The 19,765-nt window shown below is 26.6% G+C and overlaps 2 protein-coding genes across 2 annotated transcripts; one reads left to right on the top strand and one right to left on the bottom strand.

Annotated features, from left to right (window-relative positions):
• On the top strand, nucleotides 1-3,215 carry LOC145939839 (major facilitator superfamily domain-containing protein 6-like). Its single transcript, XM_083044465.1, has 10 exons — nucleotides 1-93; nucleotides 161-306; nucleotides 706-1,007; nucleotides 1,194-1,530; nucleotides 1,683-1,873; nucleotides 2,011-2,147; nucleotides 2,263-2,378; nucleotides 2,504-2,749; nucleotides 2,879-3,025; nucleotides 3,123-3,215. The coding sequence occupies exons 2-10, from the start codon at nucleotides 249-251 to the stop codon at nucleotides 3,191-3,193; spliced, it is 1,605 nt and encodes a 534-aa protein (XP_082900591.1). The 5' UTR covers nucleotides 1-93; nucleotides 161-248; the 3' UTR covers nucleotides 3,194-3,215.
• Nucleotides 3,216-14,188: 10,973 nt separating this feature from the next.
• LOC145936870 (uncharacterized) lies at nucleotides 14,189-18,719 on the bottom strand. The gene is made up of 9 exons (XM_083039528.1): nucleotides 18,573-18,719; nucleotides 18,074-18,207; nucleotides 17,758-17,903; nucleotides 17,332-17,494; nucleotides 16,663-16,921; nucleotides 16,255-16,395; nucleotides 14,889-16,135; nucleotides 14,678-14,767; nucleotides 14,189-14,552 (listed from the first exon to the last, which is right to left on the bottom strand). Exons 1-9 carry the CDS (start codon nucleotides 18,595-18,597, stop codon nucleotides 14,502-14,504), a joined length of 2,256 nt encoding a protein of 751 aa, XP_082895654.1. The 5' UTR covers nucleotides 18,598-18,719; the 3' UTR covers nucleotides 14,189-14,501.
• Nucleotides 18,720-19,765: the final 1,046 nt, after the last annotated feature.

Below are 19,765 nucleotides of genomic sequence, written 5' to 3'. Positions count from 1 at the left end.
TGTGAATCGAGACGATATAAATGGCGACAATTCAAATTCAAATGCATACGTGATATATATGAAATATATAATTTTCACGGAAATGCCAAATACGTTTGTAATATTTTCTTATCATATGTAATATATTTATAGAAAATTTTACATGAGATTATTTTTACAGGTAATGTTTATTTTGATGTAATTTGAATTTCGCATTCAACATTGCCAGATTGTAATTAGGCACATCAGTATCTTCTTATCCGAATATCATGAAAATCAATTATAAGCAATTGCCTGTAAAGGCGCATTATTTCTTTTTTATGGCAGGTAAATAATTATTTTAAAATATATAATATATATTTCAAATATATCTTAAATATACCTATATAATATATATATTTGGCTTATATACTAAAAATTCTTATTTAATTTGAAAAACCTCTTGTATTCTTCACATAATACAAAATATAAAAAGAGACACATTTATAATTTGAATAATAAATTATATAAATATATAATATAAATTTAATATATAAGGGAGATCTTTAAAATACACCTTATATAAATTAACTTATATAGAAAATATATATACTATATATATTATTTGTGCATATTATAACAATCTTTAAAATATTGAAAATTAATTATTAATAGTTTAATCAATTATTATTAATTATCTATATATATATTGCAAGAAGATAATAATAATAATTTTTCTTATTTTAGCTATGGGCCCTATTTTACCATTTCTTTCAGTTTATGGCAAACAACTGGGTGTTTCACCATTAATTATGGGTAGCATAACTGCGATTTTACCTCTGCTATTTCTGATCGCAAAACCAGCATTCGGTTTTGTCGTAGACTATTTTCGAGCCTGGAGAAAATTAATATTTATAGCATTGCTGGCTATAACGAGTGGCTGTTACATTTTGATGTACTTTCTACCAATATTGCCGGGTCCGATGCTACCAGATCATCAGTTTCAAAACATCTCGTGCGCATCCTTGCCGTCGTGCGATATAGATTATGTAAGTTTTAATTTTTTATAATATATTTTTTTGTTAATAACACAATAATAGTAAAATTCCTATTATGAAATATCACTTGTTAAAAAAATTTTACTTACATGAATTTATAAATTTATTTTTATACATCTAAACATATTTCAGACATTTTTAACTACGTTTTAAAGTATTATTTCTTGTTTATTTAAGCATAGTTCAGCAATCGTATCGTGTAACGGTACAAAAGATACTACGTGTCATTGGATATGCAAGGATACAAATTTTTCCACGCGACTATCTTTTTATGCAATTAGAGGAGAAGCATTCATCTCACCGGATACTACATGTCTATTAAATATCAACGAAACGTCATCGTGCCAACGAAATACATCAAATAATTGCAATGTTACCTGTGATAATTTCGAGGATACTCATTGTCTATATACTTCCATTACTTTCTGGGGATTTGTCCTCTTAATGTCTCTTGGAAATATCGGTTTTAATGTTGCCAATTGCGTAAGCGATGCAATTTGCTTTGATATACTGGGTAAGTGTTTTTGTAGTATATTTTAAGTCCAAAGATATTATCTGCATGTAATTTGCAATAATTTTGTAATAATTAGTTTTGCAATTCTATACATTTAATATATCACAAAAAAGGAGACATATTTTTCTCATTAAATTTATATGCGCTCTCAGGTGAAGGTGGACAAATGGGATACGGTAGGCAACGAGTATGGGGTACAATCGGTTTTGGTGTCACAGCATTTCTAGCCGGCTACACGGTAGACTTGTGGTCGCAAGGAGATATCTATAAGACTTATACGCCAGCGTTTCTTCTTGTGCTTGCATTTACTTGTGCCGATTTAATCTGCTGCAGAAAACTGGAGGTAATTATTATTATTCTATAGGCATTATGAATTAAGAGAATAAATAGAAAAAAAGAAACAATAAAGAACAAAAAAGAGAGAAAGAGAATTTCATACATATATTAAATTTCATGTCTCATTATATGTTTTTGTTACAGCTGCCACTCATGTCAAGTTCGACAAGTATATTGAAGGATGTATGTGCGCTTTTGAAATTGAAACCTATCGTTATATTTTTGTGTTTTGCTACCCTCGCTGGTATTCTTGATAGCTTCATGATTTACTTTTTATTTTGGTAAATTTTTATTTCTATCAATTTGTTTCATTACATTTTCACGTCTTTTTGCTGTTATTTAATAGAAATATAAATAGAATTATAATTATATTATTTTGTTTCTTTTTACTTCTAGGTATTTAGAAGATCTTGCAATGGCAACTGGTTATATGGGTGAAATTAAATTAATAGAGGGTTTAACAGTAGCCGCAGAAACTCTTGGTGGCGAGATAATATTCTTTTCATTATCTGGTAATGTAAAAAATTTTTGTATTTTTGTATTATAATGTTTGTACACTACGTAAATGACAATTGTATAATTGAATTGTACATATTTTACGCTCATAAATATAATATGAAATTTCTTCTTTCCTCAGGTAAAATATTGAAGAAATTTGGATATGGTTACACCTTTACATTCTGCTTTGTATGCTACGCATTGCGTCTAGGATTAATATCTCTTGTGCCAACGCCATGGTGGGTGCTTCCAGTGGAATTTTTCATGCAGGGACCAACATACGCGCTCTGCTACACGACAATAGTAGCGTACGCGAGTGCAGTTTCACTACCCGGTACGTCAGCTACTGTTCAAGGAATTGTGGCAGGGATGGACGACGGTTTTGGTAAGAATTTGTTGTACTCATTGTCAATTATACATCGAGAATTGTTTTATAACATAAATTTTTTTCCAATAATATGGATTTATATTTTCGCAGTTTTAATAATTCTTGAAATATTTTATATTTTTTCAGGGTTTGCGGTTGGTAGTTTAATAGGAGGTATCTTGTACAAGAAAGTCGGTGGTGCAATCACTCTAAGAATATTTTCAGCGCTCGCAGCATTTTCCGCATTAATGTATCTCATTCTTCACAATCTGTACTTAAAACATAAAACACCAGGTAAAGATATGATTCATAAGTAATTTTTAAATCGCCAAAATGTGTTCAAAATATTGCGAAAAAAGTGACAGAGAAAGACTCTTATCTTTTATTATAGACACACGAAATAATGTTGAATGGAGAAAGCCTGATGATGCACAGAGACATTGTGATGTAGCAGAAACGTAATCCTTTATACAATTTTTTGTTTAAATAATTTTATAAATATAAAAAAAATAAGAAAAACATTTATTTTCTTACATAATATATATTATCTTAAGATAACGTTTATTCTTCAAATTTATTTCTACATATCTTAAGTTAAGATACTTAACGCAGGAGATATTAGGATTATTAAAATGTGAAAGTAATCTTACAAAATTAATTATGTAATAAATTTTATTTTTTACTTAATTAGTGACTATCAATAATTATACGCAGCTTGAGCATTGATTTTTAAGTAGTTTAAAAGAAAAATATCTACTATTATCCATATGTGCCTTTTGAAGCACGTGTGTGATTCCCCCCCCCCTCCCTCTTTTATTATGGCATGACGTAAATCTAAAAAAATATGAAAGATTTGGAAAAACGTTTCAGACAAAAGTTGTTTGGTTCGAAGGGGGACATAAGATGGTGCCATTGATGTGACCTTGGATAATTGTTTGAAGGTCACATAAAGATCACTTTCAATTTCTTAAATGGAAACTCCTATTTTTCAATGCATATTCTTGCTTGTAGCTTATCTCGAAAACTTTTTAAAACACTATAATGAAGTATTTTTTTATTCAGTGCTTTTCAAATTATAATGCTTGAGGTTTACAGTATTTTTTGACATAAAATACAAAATATCTTGTAAAATATTTAGTTTTCAATAATCTTATTTTAATACTTTTTTATGCATAAAATAATTAGACAAATTAATTTAATTGGTGTAAAGAAAATGCATAGTCGTTTTTAAGAAAATGTATACAATTTATTGCAACATATTTTTTCTTAAAAACAATTATACGTTTTCTTTACACCAATTGATTTGTCTCATTATTCTGTGCATAAAAGTATTAAGATAAAATTACCGAAAACTGAATGTTTTACAAGATATTTTGTATTTTATGTCAAAATATTGTATCTTTCAAGCCTCATAATTCGAAAAATACTTAACGGAAAAAAACTTTATTATATAGTGTTTTGAAAAGCTCTTAAGATAAGCTACAAAAAAATATGAATATGCATTGAAAAATAGGGATTTCCATTTAAGAAATTGAAAGTGACCTTCAAATGATTATCCAAGGTTACATCAATCGCACAATCTTATATCTCTCTTCGAACCAAACAATTTTTGTCTAAAACGTTTTTTCGTATCTTTCATATTCTTTGAGATATTTGCTTAGCTCATTTAAAATGAGACACCCTATATGTATGTACGTGTGTGTGTGTATGTGTGTAAAATCATAATATCGATCAGTCGCATTATTAAGAAGCAAGGAAGAAAACGCTGTTTATTGATCCTCTCAGAAAATCCATCGTTAACGTCTCCTCGAAGGAAGTTTTCTCCTGCGAGGAGAAGAGGAGCAAAGTTTAAGCCTTCGCTAAAGGCGAATAAAAGTTACGTGGAACCACAAATTCCCAAGTACAACAAACGCAGAGATCCGGCGGATACATCAAGGCGCGAAAAGTCGCGCAAATATTTAATGAAGTGCGAACCGATAGAAAACGCGAATGGGAAATTAATTCGTCGATCGCGCTTTACTTATTCTAATATAACCAAAAATAAACCATCAATTTTGTAATAATTAAATTAACAGAGTAATTAATATTTTTGTAAAATAATATTTGAAAAATTTTTTTTCCCACACGTTTATTTTATCGAGATTTATAAATTTAATTTTCTCTCTCAAGATTTGCAAAATAAAATTGCAGAAACCTGTTACAGATTTAGATAAATTGCACGTGTCTGGATTTTTCTTTTATTTCAAAAAGTATTATATAATTAATAAATATTTTCTATATTTATTATAAATATTTTATTATTATAAATATTATAATTATTATATTTATTATAAATTATTATATAATTAATAAATTAATTGTTTTATTTTTCTACATTCACTTGCAGAATGAAAATTTCAAGACTGAGGATTTTTCAACTTTTGGATGAATTTGCAATGATAATAAATATTAATAATTTCATCAATGATAATTACTTTTTTATATATTTTTTGTTGTCAATATATTTTTATAAATTATTAGTATAATTATGGATATTGATTTATTTTTATTCATAATAAATTTTTCTCATGAACGAAAGATCGAAGTATCAACACTATCATAATAATCGATAATTTTTTAGTCAAAACTAATTGATATATATTTTCGTAAATTAAACTTCGGAGAGAGAGAGAGAGAGAGATAAATATATTGCACGAAAGTTTATTCCTTATTATAAATTTTAAATAGATCACTGCCATCAAGCTAATTTGTTCATTAACGTCAGAATAATGAAGATAATATGCACGTCAAATTCATTTTTGATGCCACTTCAACATCGCGAATCTCGCGAATCTCGCGAATTCGCGCTTTTTTCCGCGCTGGCAGATTTTTCCGATTTTCGTGGTTGTAGCTGACAGACGAGGTGGAGATTTCCAGATCGCGAATAAATTTCGCAGGCCTGTCTATCTCGCAAACAAATGTCCGCGGATCGTGAGACTCGAGCCCATGATTTTTCTCATAAATTTATCGATTACACACGCTGTTTTCATCTATTGTACAACTTTTAAATATAATAAAGAGCATTTATTATAGTAGCCAAAATAATGAAAATTAAAAAGAAATAAAAAATAATTGAAAATTAAAATATGTGAATTACAATACATATTTGACAATATAAATTTTCATAATGATCAAAAAATACAATACAAATGTTGTGATTGCTAACTTAAAAATTGAATATCTCGGAAATTATATATTAGTTTTGGAGTATATGCATTTTAATACTTTTTTTCCTTAAAAAATTTGCCATTCTATTTATATAATTCTGTCGTGAAAAAAATTGTCATTTAAAAAGTTACGATATTTCGTTTATAGGTAGAATTAACCATCCTTATATATGTATAAAGGTCTCACATAAAGTATTATAACCTATTTTCTCCACCGCTGCTACAGATATTAACTTAATTTTTTTGTAATTAAATGGGACAAGGTGCCTTTGATGGATAAAAAAAAATGTTGAAGACTTTTAAGAAATAAAAGAAGATTCCCCTCTTTATTTTTTAATATAGAACCACTATAATATTTTCATATTATGTGATTCTTTGCAATATTTAGCATAAAAAGTTATAAGAGTAAGATAACTATAAAAAGTGAGTTTACGAGATATTTTGTACTTTAATGTGGCATAATTTTACATAAACTATAAAAATATTTCGTAAAATATTCATTTTTCGATGATCCTATTTCAATGCTTTTATGCACAAAATAATGAGAGAAATCAATTGGTGTAAAGAAAACACATAGTTGTTTGTAAGAAAAAATATATGCTAGCTACTATAATTGCAAATTACATATCTTTATAAACAACTATGTATTTTCTTTACACCAATTGATTCCTCTTATTATTTTGTGCATAAAAGAGAGTATTGAGATAAACGAAAAATGAATATTTTATAAGATATTTCATATAGATGTATAAAATTATGTTAAACTAAAATATAAAATAACTCGTAAACTATTAATTTTTTTACTATCTTACCTTTATAACTGTTTATAGTGAATATTACGAGGAATTGATTCGTATAAAAAAATTATAGTTTCATTTAAAAAAAACATAAATGACCTTTAAATGACCTTGAAAATTGTCCTTTAGGAAAAAGTCAGTAGAGCTAACTTCTTTCCCCCTCGAAATCCTACAACTTTTGTCTTGAAACATTTTTCTCTAAAATTGTTCAAGAGATATTTTTCTGTGTAAGTTAAAATGGGACGCCCTCTGTATATAAGATTTTACTTATATATTTATATAAATATTACACAAACACACACACACACACGTTAGCACCTTCGAGCTAATAAATCATTTTTTTAACCCAATATTACACGATAGCATATTTTATCAAAGATCAAGGGATAAGAATTGTTATTTTGGACTGGTTGTGAGATTACACGATAGAATCTTATTGCGATTTATGGATCGGAAGACAGGAAGACAATTATTATTAATTGCCCTAATATAACGCGAAAAGCAACTCAATCTATCTGTCAAGGAACAGACGTTCTGTTCAAGACGTCTAACGTCACAAGCAAATTCGAGATCGTAATTAACAGGATATACGCTCTCTCACCCACGCCGCCCTCCCGCATGCCAATCCGTTCCTTCAAAGGGAGACTGGCTCTGATTCTGTTGCTGTCGCAGACAGGATCAGATTCCGGACTGCTAATATCATGGAAGATATTCGTCAAACACACAATATTCGTCCGCTGTGTATATATTCGTAAATCTCACTTATTAATTCTGAGAATTTCATGGTGAAGTACGAAGAATTATGATATTTGCCTAAAAAGACACGTTTAACGTGAAAGGATATACGAGAGGTGACCCACGTAAAGTTATGTTATTACAAGTAGTGTTTGCTATTATCTAAATAAAATTATATAGATGATCATCTAGATGAAATTTTGGCGTCATCTTATTTTTATAGATAATAAAAATATGTATCTATATCTTATTGTTAGATGAAAAAAGTGTTATCTTCACTAAATTATCTAGAATAATGTGTTTAGATAATTTGGTTTAGAGCAGGGTTTGAAAAAACCCGGGTTTTTTTTAAAAAGCTCAGTCCAGTGGGTTTTTTGGAGTTTATTGGGTTTTTTTGGGTTTTATTGAGTTTTTTGGGATTTTGTTGGGTTTTTTAATTTTTTAAATTTAATTTTTTATAATTCGCTAATGATTAAGAAAATTGGCTATTTAATTGGCACAATTCCTTATTATGAATTAATTTTTATTTAATTTTTTTTATTTATTAATGTAATAGACCTTCTATTACATTAATAAATAAGAAAAATTAAATAAAAATTAATTAATATTAAATACTTCATTTATAATATTATTAAATTTTTAGCATTTTTGGATGGGTTTTATAAATGGGTTTTTAAATAAGTTTTTTAAAGTGGGTTTAACCCAATAAAACCCGGTGGGTTTTATTGGGTTGGGCCCACTTAGTCAAACCCTGGTTTAGAGTCAGCACATAAAAATACTTGAGTAGTAAAACTTAAGCAGTAAGCGATAGAAACTTATATATAAAAGTATGAATATATTTTTATATCCTTTTTATAATTTACATTTTTTGATAACTGTGTTTACATAAGCGACCTTAAAAATAATATTATCTGGAAGTTATCTAGATGAATCGCCATATAATTTTATTTTTTATCTAGACATATTTAATACAAAATTATCTTTATCTTATCTAAGATGAATTTACATATTTTCATCTTATCTATATCTAACTAATTTTAAAATCATCTAAGCACAACACTGATTACAAGCTATAATAATTCTAAAAATATTTGTCGATACAAAAAGTTGTCCATGAGAGAGACTTTCATTTATTCTTTTTAACTACGCAAAATCAAGCAAATAAAAGGTGAAATAAAAGGTATAACTTTATAATTTTAAACCCTCCCCTGTAACTCTCCCCCCTCTATAAAATACATATTTGGATTTAACGGAAAAAACAAGTAAATTTTATATGAAATATTTACATATTTGAAAAATGCTTCTATGAAAAGTTATAAGCGTTTAAATTTTAAAAAGTGTATTTTTCAGTGCAAATTAATAATAAAACCATGAAAAAAATATAAAAAAGATCTCGTGGAAGATTTTAATTTTAATTTCCTCAAGCTTTTAATTGTAATTTTATTATAATTAGATATAATTTTTTAATCTTCTAATTTTATTTTATTTTTCTTAAAAATAAGTTTATTTTAATTTTTTAAATTTCCCTAGAAATTATATGTAATTTTATTTTATATTTTCTAAGAATAGTTTCAATTTGATTATTAAAATTTCCTAAAAATTTAAAAGTTTTATATTAATTTTTTTGTTAAATAAAATATATAACATTAATTTTAAAAAAACGAGAAGAAAAATTATAAAATCTTTTATTTAATTTATCTCTCTCTCTCTCTCTCTCTCTCTCTCTCTTATTAGTTTAAATAATAACTCTACTTTAAAGTTTAAATGTTTATAATTTTTGATAGAAGCATTTTTCAAACAAATATTCCAGATAAAATTTACTTGTTTTTTTCCGATAAATACAAATATGTAATAGTTTTTAAAGGGGTTTTATTTGAATTTATTAACAACAATTTTATGTTTATATAATTAGAAAGGTCTCTTGAATACATGAAACTTCTTCATAACAATTTTTTAATTCGCAACACATTTTTAGAATTATTAATTGGCTTGTAGCATTTTATATGGGTTATCTGTATATTATAGTATTTGCCTAAAAATCTTTTTCTTCAAATGTAATACATTATCTAAATTGTGACAATATTTAGTAAACAATAAAATAATTATATAATTATATTCATAGGTTTGTGAATAAATAAAGATATTTTTATAGAAATATTTTTCTCAAATCACATGAAAATGCGAGAAATTGAGAACTCAAGAAAAATTTGCTTTATCAGCACAGGAAGAAGTTGTAGAGAGCGATCTGTTTCCCCGAATGATTCATATATGATAAAAATTACGTAAAAACTTATGTTAGTTGGAGAGCGGATATATATTTATTTGAATGCTGTAGATTTCTCTTGTGCACTTTTTGCCATAAGTCAACTCTCGATTGCCATCATCTCTTTATGATTCGACTTTCTTCGTCTGCAGTTTTGCAGACGAAGAAAACTTGAATGAACATTTAAAAAGTTTCGTCATGCTATATATCCATTCTCGTCGATATGTATTTTTTTCGCGAAAAATCGCGAGATATTGACAATGACGATTCGAAGACTCGATAAAAAAAGGATCGTGAATATAAAGAAAAAAATAAAAACAGCCCTATAAGAAAAGCTCTGTACAGATTTATAATATATACGAATGTCTCACTACGCATATATTCTTTATACTAAATCTAACAATAAGTCTCTAAGAATATACATATGTATTTTGAATTTTTACTTATTTGACTGAGAAAATAATTTTTATATTTTTATGTTTCTTGAATTGTCTGGAATTTGCTTAGCTTATATAAAAATTTGCTTATAACAAAAATTGTTTCATTAGATGATAAGAAAAGTTCGTGCATTCTCTCTAGCATAAAAATCACATAAACTTTTTTGTTTTATCTGATATATTATATATATTGTTTATTTATTAATATTACTGCTAACATATTTAATAATAATTTATTTATACAAATAATAATTTATTAGAATTTATTATTATTATTAATAAAGCATATTATCACTAACATAAAAAATAATAGTTAAAAATTTATAATTTTATTGTATTTAACAAGAAAATTTGCATTACCAGTGTCTTCTTTGAGACAGACATTCGCAGTCTTTCGTCGTAAACAAATTTCTCTACGAGGAAAAGTCAGTCGTGGGAAATCAGCCAGCATTTCATAGACAATCTTTTGTACAACTCGGCAAAGTTTCGAGCAAGAACTTTCTTCGAGTCGCTAATCGAAGCTCTTCGGTAAACAAACATTAAAGCACAACAGCTGGCCTTAACCGAAAGGTGAATCGAGGAAAAATCTTTCTTGTGCCTATTATCAGTAGCAAAATAGCAGTTTTCTCGGCAAAAAAATAAAATTTTTTCAAAAAAAATGTTTGTATGTGTGTAAAGATAATATATATGATAAATAAGTATATGTATATATATGTGTGTGTGTGTAATTTATATAATATATAATTATAATATATTAATAAATATTAAAAATATATATTATAAAAATATTACTACTACCAGATGGCTCACAGAGTTATAATCTAAAAAAAAGATAATAAAATAATAAGATATATTGAATGTTATATATGTATACACATACATACATATATACATGCGCGAGTATAAATAAATAGAACATTCTATAATTTATACTGTTTGTACATTATATTTTAACATTTATACATTATTAAAAATTATATTAATTAAAAAAGAGAGAAAGTGAGAGAGAGAGAGAGAGAGAGATTTGATATAGCAACACAATAAATATGTGGCGATGTATTATATAAATACGATTGATTTACGGTGCATCGTAAAAACTATATATTTATACACGATCGCGTGTACATTAGCGATGCAATTGCAGACAATGAATTAGGAGATGGGAGAGTAAACCACAGGCGTAAATGTAAAAGCGTCACGACGCCGCCTTTCGTGTCATCTTTCGCCGAATAGTCGGAGATTTTGATAGAATGCATTTTAATGCGAAATTTGCATAATCGCTTGAATTCACGTGCGCATCGTACGTGATGCAGCTGAATAAAGAACCTGAACTAAAGTGAAGCTTTCTTCCGCCACATTCGTTTCCACCCTCTGCAAAAAAAACCTCTCGATTCTCTCTCCAAGTTATTCTTTCATTAGAAAAATAGAGGTCAACTCTGATTTATAGATCCGCAATTGTTAGAATTTATATAACAAACTAAATAACTGTACACAATTAAACCTTTGTTATTTTGATTAATATTTTTACTATTATTACTGAGTGAGTATTGAAAAATACTTGAGAGTTGGAAATTTAAATGGATGTAATACATAAGATAAAGATAGAATTTTCATGTATGTAACACATGTTTTATTATACAGGGTGTCCCAAAAGTCTTGCAATAGTCAAATATCTTGAAAACAAAGGCTTTTTGAAAAAAATGTTTGAAATAAAAGTTATAGAGCTTTAAATGGCGCATTAAATAATAATGTTAGTTATAATAGCATAATTTATTTTGAAATTTTTTAATGAAAACCTTTATTTTTAATTACACATTTTTGTAGCTTATCTCGAGAGTTTCAAAACGCTATAATAAAGTACTTTTCCATTCAGTGCTTTTCGAATTCACTTGAAGTTTACAGTATTTTTTGATATAAAATACAAAATATCTTATAAAATATTTAGTTTTCGATAATCTTATTTTAATACTTTTTTCTATGCATAAAATAATTAGACAAATTAATTGGTGTAAAGAAAATGCATAGTTTTTAAGAAAATGTGTATACAATTTGCAACATATTTTTTCTTAAAAACAATTATGCGTTTTCTTTACACCAATTGATTTTGTCTCATTATTCTGTGCATGAAAGTATTAAGGTAAGATTACCGAAAACTGAATGTTTTACAAGATATTTTGTATTTTATGTCAAAAAACACTATCTTTCAAGCCTCATCATAACTCGAAAAGTACTTAACGGAAATAAACTTTATTATAGTGTTTTGAAAAGTTCTTAAGATAAGCTACATGAATTACTATTTAATACCTTATACTTACAATTAAAGTTTTACAACTTTTATTTGACAATTTTTCTTAAAAAGTCTTTGTTTTCGAGATATTTAACTGTTGTGGATTTTTGAAACACCTTCCCAAGGAGAACAAATAAGTCAAAATGATGTCAATTTGACGTCATATTGACCAAATTTGGACATAAATCTGATGACAATTGTATATATATTATATATAAGTATCAATATCTTGTAATAATTTTGAAATATTATTTATTTTCTTTATTTCTATACCTTTTTATATATAACAACTTCTATTTTTGCCACGAGTGTCAATTAATCGCAAAAAATCGAGTTGTTTATTACTACGATGTTCTAAAAATGGTGACAAAGCTCGATTTAGCAATCGCAGACATGATTCACTATCTTATTCAGAAATAGCAGTATTAAGCTTCACAAAAAAAGAACGCTTACAAATACCGAAATAGATTTTAAATAGGATATGTATGTAGATACAGATTTCAAAATACATTTTTCGTGTAATTTATTTATTTGAGTATTCGTGTATTTATTCAAAACAAGAATCGAAGTGACAATAATCCAAATTATAATAATTATCATTTCGTTACGATCTCTTTATTGCTCTTTAATCGATCGCGACAATTAATTTTGTAAAATTTGCAGAATTTGAGATATAATTTTTAGAATTAACAATTTTTGAAGAATATTTCATTTTAATAAACGATATTTATACGATAACAAACTTGGTAGGGTTTTAAAATTATAAAATTTTTCTTAATAAAAATTTCTTAAAAATAAAATAATTAAAATTTTTTAAATAAAAGATAAAAAACTTATTTTATAAAATTGTTTATTATTTATTTTATAATTTTATTTCTTTACAAATTCTTTTATAAATTCATGCAAAATATATATGTGATAACTCATATTCTCTAATTTTATTATATAATTTATTTGAAAAATAACATACATATATATACACACATATATAATTTTGTGCTATTTTTTATTTTTTCTTCTATTTTTTAATTTAATATTTGAAGGCGTGCTTTATACACTCATATTCAAGACATACGATTTATGACGATGATATTGATTTATGATCCATAAACAAGCAAGCGTTCGTCTTATTACGACAGAATTTATACGACGATACAGTTTCGTTATTCAAATTCGCTTATCGCCATCTCCCGTAACAATAATTAATTTAATTTAAAAAAAGTATCAAGAGTTTCTCACTGCGGCAAAAAATTATTTTCAAAATTGATAACTCTGATCAACAAAGTCAAATATGTTTTATGTAAAAATACGTATCTTTCTTTTACAAAAGTAGAAAAAGCTGTAGATTACAAAATCAAAGTAACGTCTTGTCGCATAACTTTTTATAAATAAAATTAATACATGATTTTATACAAATTTTTATTTGGTATTAAGCATTATATATAAAAATATCACAAAAGAGGAACAAAATATATAGTATATACATTGTTAAAGTTGTTATATAAAATTCTTAATATACGTATATTATTTATTTATTCAGAAAAAGAACTTTTTTCTCAAAATATTTTAAAATGCTATATCGCCCTATAATATCAATTCTTATGTAATTTGTTGAACTTTTTTTACGTTATTTTAAAAATATTTTGAAAATAGAAAAGTATATATGATGTTTAGATATTATATTTTTTATAAATAATTTGAAATAATTAAAAACCATTCTTGTGCGCGCGCACAATTTCAAGTTCCAATTAAAATGAGACTTATACATATAAATAAAAAACAATTCAGATTTATTTTTAAAGTAATAAATTCAATTTTTATTATATTATTTGTATTATTTTTGATATGTATTTAAATATTTTAAATGTTTACATAACATCTGCATTTAATACAGATACATTTATGCCATTATACAAAAATAAATTTTGAAAATATATTTAAATATTTTTAAAGGAATGTCTTCAATTATTTTAATATCTATAGTATTAAACTCTTTCGTTGTAGAAAATTATGTACTTGAATCATAAGAGGAATCATAAGATGAATCATAAGAAGTCGTTCGCCTTCAGTATCTTCTCAGGAATCATAATGGGCTTCTAAATTAATTAAAAAATTATTAAATCTTACATAGATTACTTACTTTTTCAGTATATTATATATGTATATATTATACATATTTTACATTCTACATTAAGTATCGTAGGATAAGATTTTTACAAACCTTTGTAAACCTTTTGCCACATGGTATGTCTTTCCTCAGTATTTCGTCCGTAAATTCTTGGTTTAGATATCTTTCGTACCAATTAGCTCCCTATAAACATTATATTTTATATTATAACATTATATTTTATAAACATAATGGCAACATTTTAGCCATAATTAATTCAATTATTATTTCAATTAATATTACTTTCAATTATTATTAAACTCACTTTTCTTTGAGGCTCTTCCTTTCTCTTATAATTTTGTATTTTACTTTCTTTTACTTTTTGATCTTCTCGATTACTTTCAGATTTGCCGACTGAATCTAATTTTGATTCTTTCAATGAATTCTGCGATTCTTCAACTGTAAAACAATTTTTTCCCGATATACTTTTTTTCTTCTCTCGTCGTATATACATTTCATTGTTATCAATTTTCTCTATCGATACAATTCGTGGATGTTCCAAGTTTTTAGATCTTTCCAATCTTGCACTTTCAGATTTATCATTATTATCGTTTAAATTATCATTTTCAACATTCAAATTTTCTTTACAATTCAAATTACTATTCTCAGAAGTCGAATTATTATCTTTGTTCGTAAACGTATTTCCCAAATGCTGGTATTTATTTTCTTCTAATATATCTTTTCTTTTATTATTTTTTCCAAGAACAGAATTATTTTCTACAAAAACTTCCTTTTTTTGCAATTTAATATTTGTTTCTTTTTCCACAAGATTGCTTACAATATCTTTTTCCTTAAATTTACAAGTGTCGAAAATAATGTGAGCTTGCTTATTATTGCTTTTATTAGAAAAAATAGTATTCGCACTTTCTTCTGAAGAACAGCAACTCTCGGGAATAATTTGAGATTGTTTAGTGATCTTTTTAGATACAATATCGCTCTTGTTGTTATTAGAAATATTACTTTGGCTTTCATTAGAACAATTAATATTTTCTAAATTATTTTCGTCGTTTTGAATTTTCACCGCAGTGTTATCTTTACTAATGAAAATATTGCTTTGCTCATTTTCGTCGGAAAAGCGAATTTTTTTCGAAATGTGCTCATTTGTTTCATTGTGGGAACCGCAAGTTTCGGGAATTATTTTGCGTTTGTTTTCTCTATCATTCTGCTTGTCTTTTATCGTAATATTACTCTTCTTAGCGTTATATATACTTCTTTCCTCGCTCTCGTTAGGAAAATAAGTCTTTTTTGAAACAATATTATTTGGAGAATCGCAAGTTTCGGGAATAACATTTCTTTTTATTTGCCTCTTAGCAGTATTATTATCAGCAACTGCGTTTTGCGTATCCTCGACTATTATTAAGTCGGATGGAGAAAATATTTGCGTCTTTAATTTTACAAATGTAGCAAAGTCGAATTTAGGATTGCAATACATTTTCGTGGTGCAATATAGAATTGCGAGAGGAATTTCCGTATCAGAAACTATTCTACGTTTGACAGCTTGCAACTTGTTATCTACAATATTAAAAAGTTATTATTAACCTTGTGTTTTTACTATTATTAATCTTGTGTTTTATTTTTTCTCTCTCTCTCTCTCTCTCATTTCTTTCTTATAATAATATTCAATCACTCACAAATGATTGGATAATCAACTGCGAAAACTTGAGTCAATTGCGAGGAATCATTAGCAGGTTGTTGTATAACAATAGCATTTTTTGCAGTGAGATCTCGAGGAGTCAAGGGTCTCTTCGTAGGATACACGCATGACTTGCCACCTAAAAATATACATATATAATCCCACTTTTAAATATTTATATAAATTAAAATGAGAAAATATTAAGCATGGTAATAAAAATATAAATATCAAAAATTAAATTGATTAAAAAGAAAAAAATTTGAACAATAAAAAGAATATATCTAATATTATTATGTTATATAACACACTATGTTGTTTATGTATTTTTTTCTTATATTATTATGTATTTTCTATATGCAAAGTTTTATTTTTGTATACAAACTTCAAAATTAATAGTATTCATTACCTGCCGCAGCAATTAACTGCGCATATGTGAAATATTGCTTCGCACAAAAATGTACAAAGGACAGGCCCTTGAATAGTGTTTTACGTTTTTCATTCGGTAAAAACAATCTCGGACAAACTTTCAGCCAATCTTCTTTTACGCTCGGTAGAAAGTCCGATTCAATTTTTGGTAATTCCTTGGATTCTTTGACAGCTATATTTACTGCTTCCCAATACATAATTGTGACAATAGACTTAGCAGAGGCCAACGCACAAGCCAACTAAACATAATATAAGTGCAAGTGTAAATTGATAAAGAAATTTGTTTTTCGCCTAACTTTTGTTATAAAATGTCTTGTAATTTTCTGCTCAATATAAGAAATCACACAACATAGAATTAAAAGTAAAACTCACAATATAATATCATCAAAACTAATAACAATAACGTCAAATGAAATATTTTTTAAGTGCATGCTTTTTAACTATGCAACAAATTTAGTTGTATAAATAATAAAACTATACTTTTGTAATAAATTTTTTAGCCTGCAAAAATTCTTTAATCTCTACTGCTCGAAAAATGTATGATATAAGAATTTATAAAACAGAATTATAAATAATACAAACAATAAACCTATTAAATTATAATTTTCAATAATTAAAAGGATCTATGTAAAATTGTATAAAATTTTACTTTTGTGGTAAATAGAACACTTTCAGCTACTGTCAAGTGTGTGCAGGAATTATCCCAAGTTTCAGATAATCTTCCCCCAAAATAATCCGCAATATTCCTCAATCTCTCTGTATCCTCTTCATTTAAACCAGATTTTACAATAACAAATAAATGGCATATTACACTGCGAAAGAAAGTTGTTATAAAAATAAATCAGTTAGATTAAAAACAAATATTAAGTAAAAATGAAGTTTTAAATATTATGTAACAACTGTTCAACTATAACAAATTATATATGACAAATATTATTACTAATTAATATTTAATATTATTACATATACACATGCATGTATGAGTAGAAATGTAAATAAAAGTTTATAAACCTAAATAAAAAAATTGTATAAAAAAAATATTGCTTATACACATATATATATACAACATTCTTACACAAAAGTATACTTCTGACCAAATTGCACTATATCACCAGGTCTCAAAGTAAATTTGTCACTTCCAGATAGTTTTTTCTTCTTCTCATCTCTTGCAATAACTGTTCCATATTTAGATACATTGCTGATAACACATTTATATTGTATCTAAAAGAAATTTAACATTCTTAGGCTACATTACAAAATTCACTGGAATTTATAATATATGTAATGTGAGCTACAGATTTATTGGCAGCGAATATTTTGAAACGCAGCCTTAATAACGATATATTTCTAAAAGAAATAGAATTGAAGATCATTAATAAGAATAGATTTACGCCTGATTCTCTTGTCGATTCCACAGAAACCACTGCATGGAGTTCACTAATTGTGGTATCTCTTTCTAGCTTGATATCACTCTGTGATTTGCCAAAGGATTTTTTCTCATTTGGCAAGATGTAGACGCAAAGACCTACAAAAATAAATTATCATGTTTCAACATTTGTTATTAATTGATAAATGCATATGCAATAATCATCATAAAATGATAAAATTGTAAAATAGAGAGCTAGAATCTTTCAAATTATACACACATATATATTGGTAATTTTAATTAATTTACCATTTCACTTTTTATCCTTTACAAAACTGAAAAAATTTGTGCTTATTGTATTTAATTCGTTATTATACATATTTGCTTATTTCTTTAGTTTAAAAAATAGATACTTGATTATATTAATAAAAAAATCAAGATTTTAATAAAGTATAAAATATAACCTATAAAAATATAGAATTTAAAAGTAAAAAACATTTTTTTATTCGTAATCACATATATACCTTCGTCCGCTTTAAGGCACCACATGTTGAATATAATTTAATTTATGTCCGCAATTAATTAAACACGCACACAAAATAGAAACTAATATATTTTAATTTTATGGAACATTTTCTTTCAAAACATCGTCGACTACCCGCGACAATAAACTGATACACATTAAAGTTAAAGCCTGGTCCACAATAAATGATAAGTCTTAAGAAATTGACCAATCACAGTCGAATATTCTCCTCATACTTGACTGTGATTGGTCAATTTCTGTTAAGACTTAAATCACCTATTGTGGATCAAACCTTATTCTTCTCACATTCAAAAAACTTATATTTTTTATATAGATAATAATTTTTAAAAATTATATTTAAGGCTCCTGGGGTACTCACCGCGGCCATATTGGAATCGTGACGTCAGAGGCGAGAAAACACACGCTATTTTTTTTAGATGCCATTTCTAAATAAAAACATATTTGCATAAAATAACACTTAAGATCTCTTTAATACACTTCTAAAAAACGCCGAAAACTATTCTTTTCCCTTGATAGTCAATCAACAACCCTAAAATGATCGAGATATCAGACTTTGACATGCGGAATGACTGCGCATGTGCAAAGACCAGACGGACTGGGCCTCGTAATATTACATTTTACAGCTGTTGATTGATTATAAAGGAAAAAGGATAGTTTTCGGCGTTTTTTAGAAGTTATTAAAGAGATCTTAAGTGTTATTTTATGCAAATATGTTTTTATTTAGAAATGGCATCTAAAAAAATTAGCATTTATTTTCTCGCCTATGACGTCACGATTCCGACATGGTCGGCAAGGTACCAGGAGCCTTAATAAAACATATAAAAATATAACTTTTTTAAATATTATATATTTATATACAGAATGTTTCCTAAGTAAGCACAAAATTGATAAGGGGATATCCTTGGCTTATTTTACTTATACCAGAGGGTGTCCCATTTTGATCTATCACCCCTCGTAACTTGCAGGAAGCGATCGTAGAGATCATATGTGTGTTTTCTCTTTACACCAATTGATTGGTCTTAATATTCTGTACATAAAAGTATTACAGTAAGATTACCGAAAAGTGAATGTTTCACAAGATATTTTATATTTTGTCAAAATACTGTAAACTTTAAGTCTCAAAGTACTTAATAAAAAATAACTCATATATAGGAAAGCTCTCGAGGTAAGCTA

This window comes from Prenolepis imparis, unplaced genomic scaffold (genome assembly GCF_030444845.1).
Source record: "Prenolepis imparis isolate NDT839.2.m4 unplaced genomic scaffold, iyPreImpa1.0 SCAF_1, whole genome shotgun sequence".
NCBI classification, from domain to species: Eukaryota; Metazoa; Arthropoda; class Insecta; order Hymenoptera; family Formicidae; genus Prenolepis; species Prenolepis imparis.
The sequence above is the reverse complement of the archived record's forward strand: the minus strand, read 5'-3'. Positions and strand labels throughout refer to the sequence as shown.

What these genes read in the sequence shown, in the direction of transcription:
- LOC145939839 (XM_083044465.1), top strand. Translation starts at nt 249, where the DNA reads ATGAAAATCAATTATAAGCAATTGCCTGTAAAGGCGCATTATTTCTTT. An exon ending in TTATTTCTTTTTTATGGCAG is followed by an intron (nt 307 to 705) that starts GTAAATAATTAT and finishes TTCTTATTTTAG; the next exon opens with CTATGGGCCCTATTTTACCA. An exon ending in AGGGATGGACGACGGTTTTG is followed by an intron (nt 2,750 to 2,878) that starts GTAAGAATTTGT and finishes ATATTTTTTCAG; the next exon opens with GGTTTGCGGTTGGTAGTTTA.
- LOC145936870 (XM_083039528.1), bottom strand. Translation starts at nt 18,597, where the DNA reads ATGTGGTGCCTTAAAGCGGACGAAG. An exon ending in AATCGACAAGAGAATCAGGC is followed by an intron (nt 17,904 to 18,073) that starts GTAAATCTATTC and finishes AATTTCTTTTAG; the next exon opens with ATACAATATAAATGTGTTAT. An exon ending in GCAGTTAATTGCTGCGGCAG is followed by an intron (nt 16,396 to 16,662) that starts GTAATGAATACT and finishes GTATATTTTTAG; the next exon opens with GTGGCAAGTCATGCGTGTAT.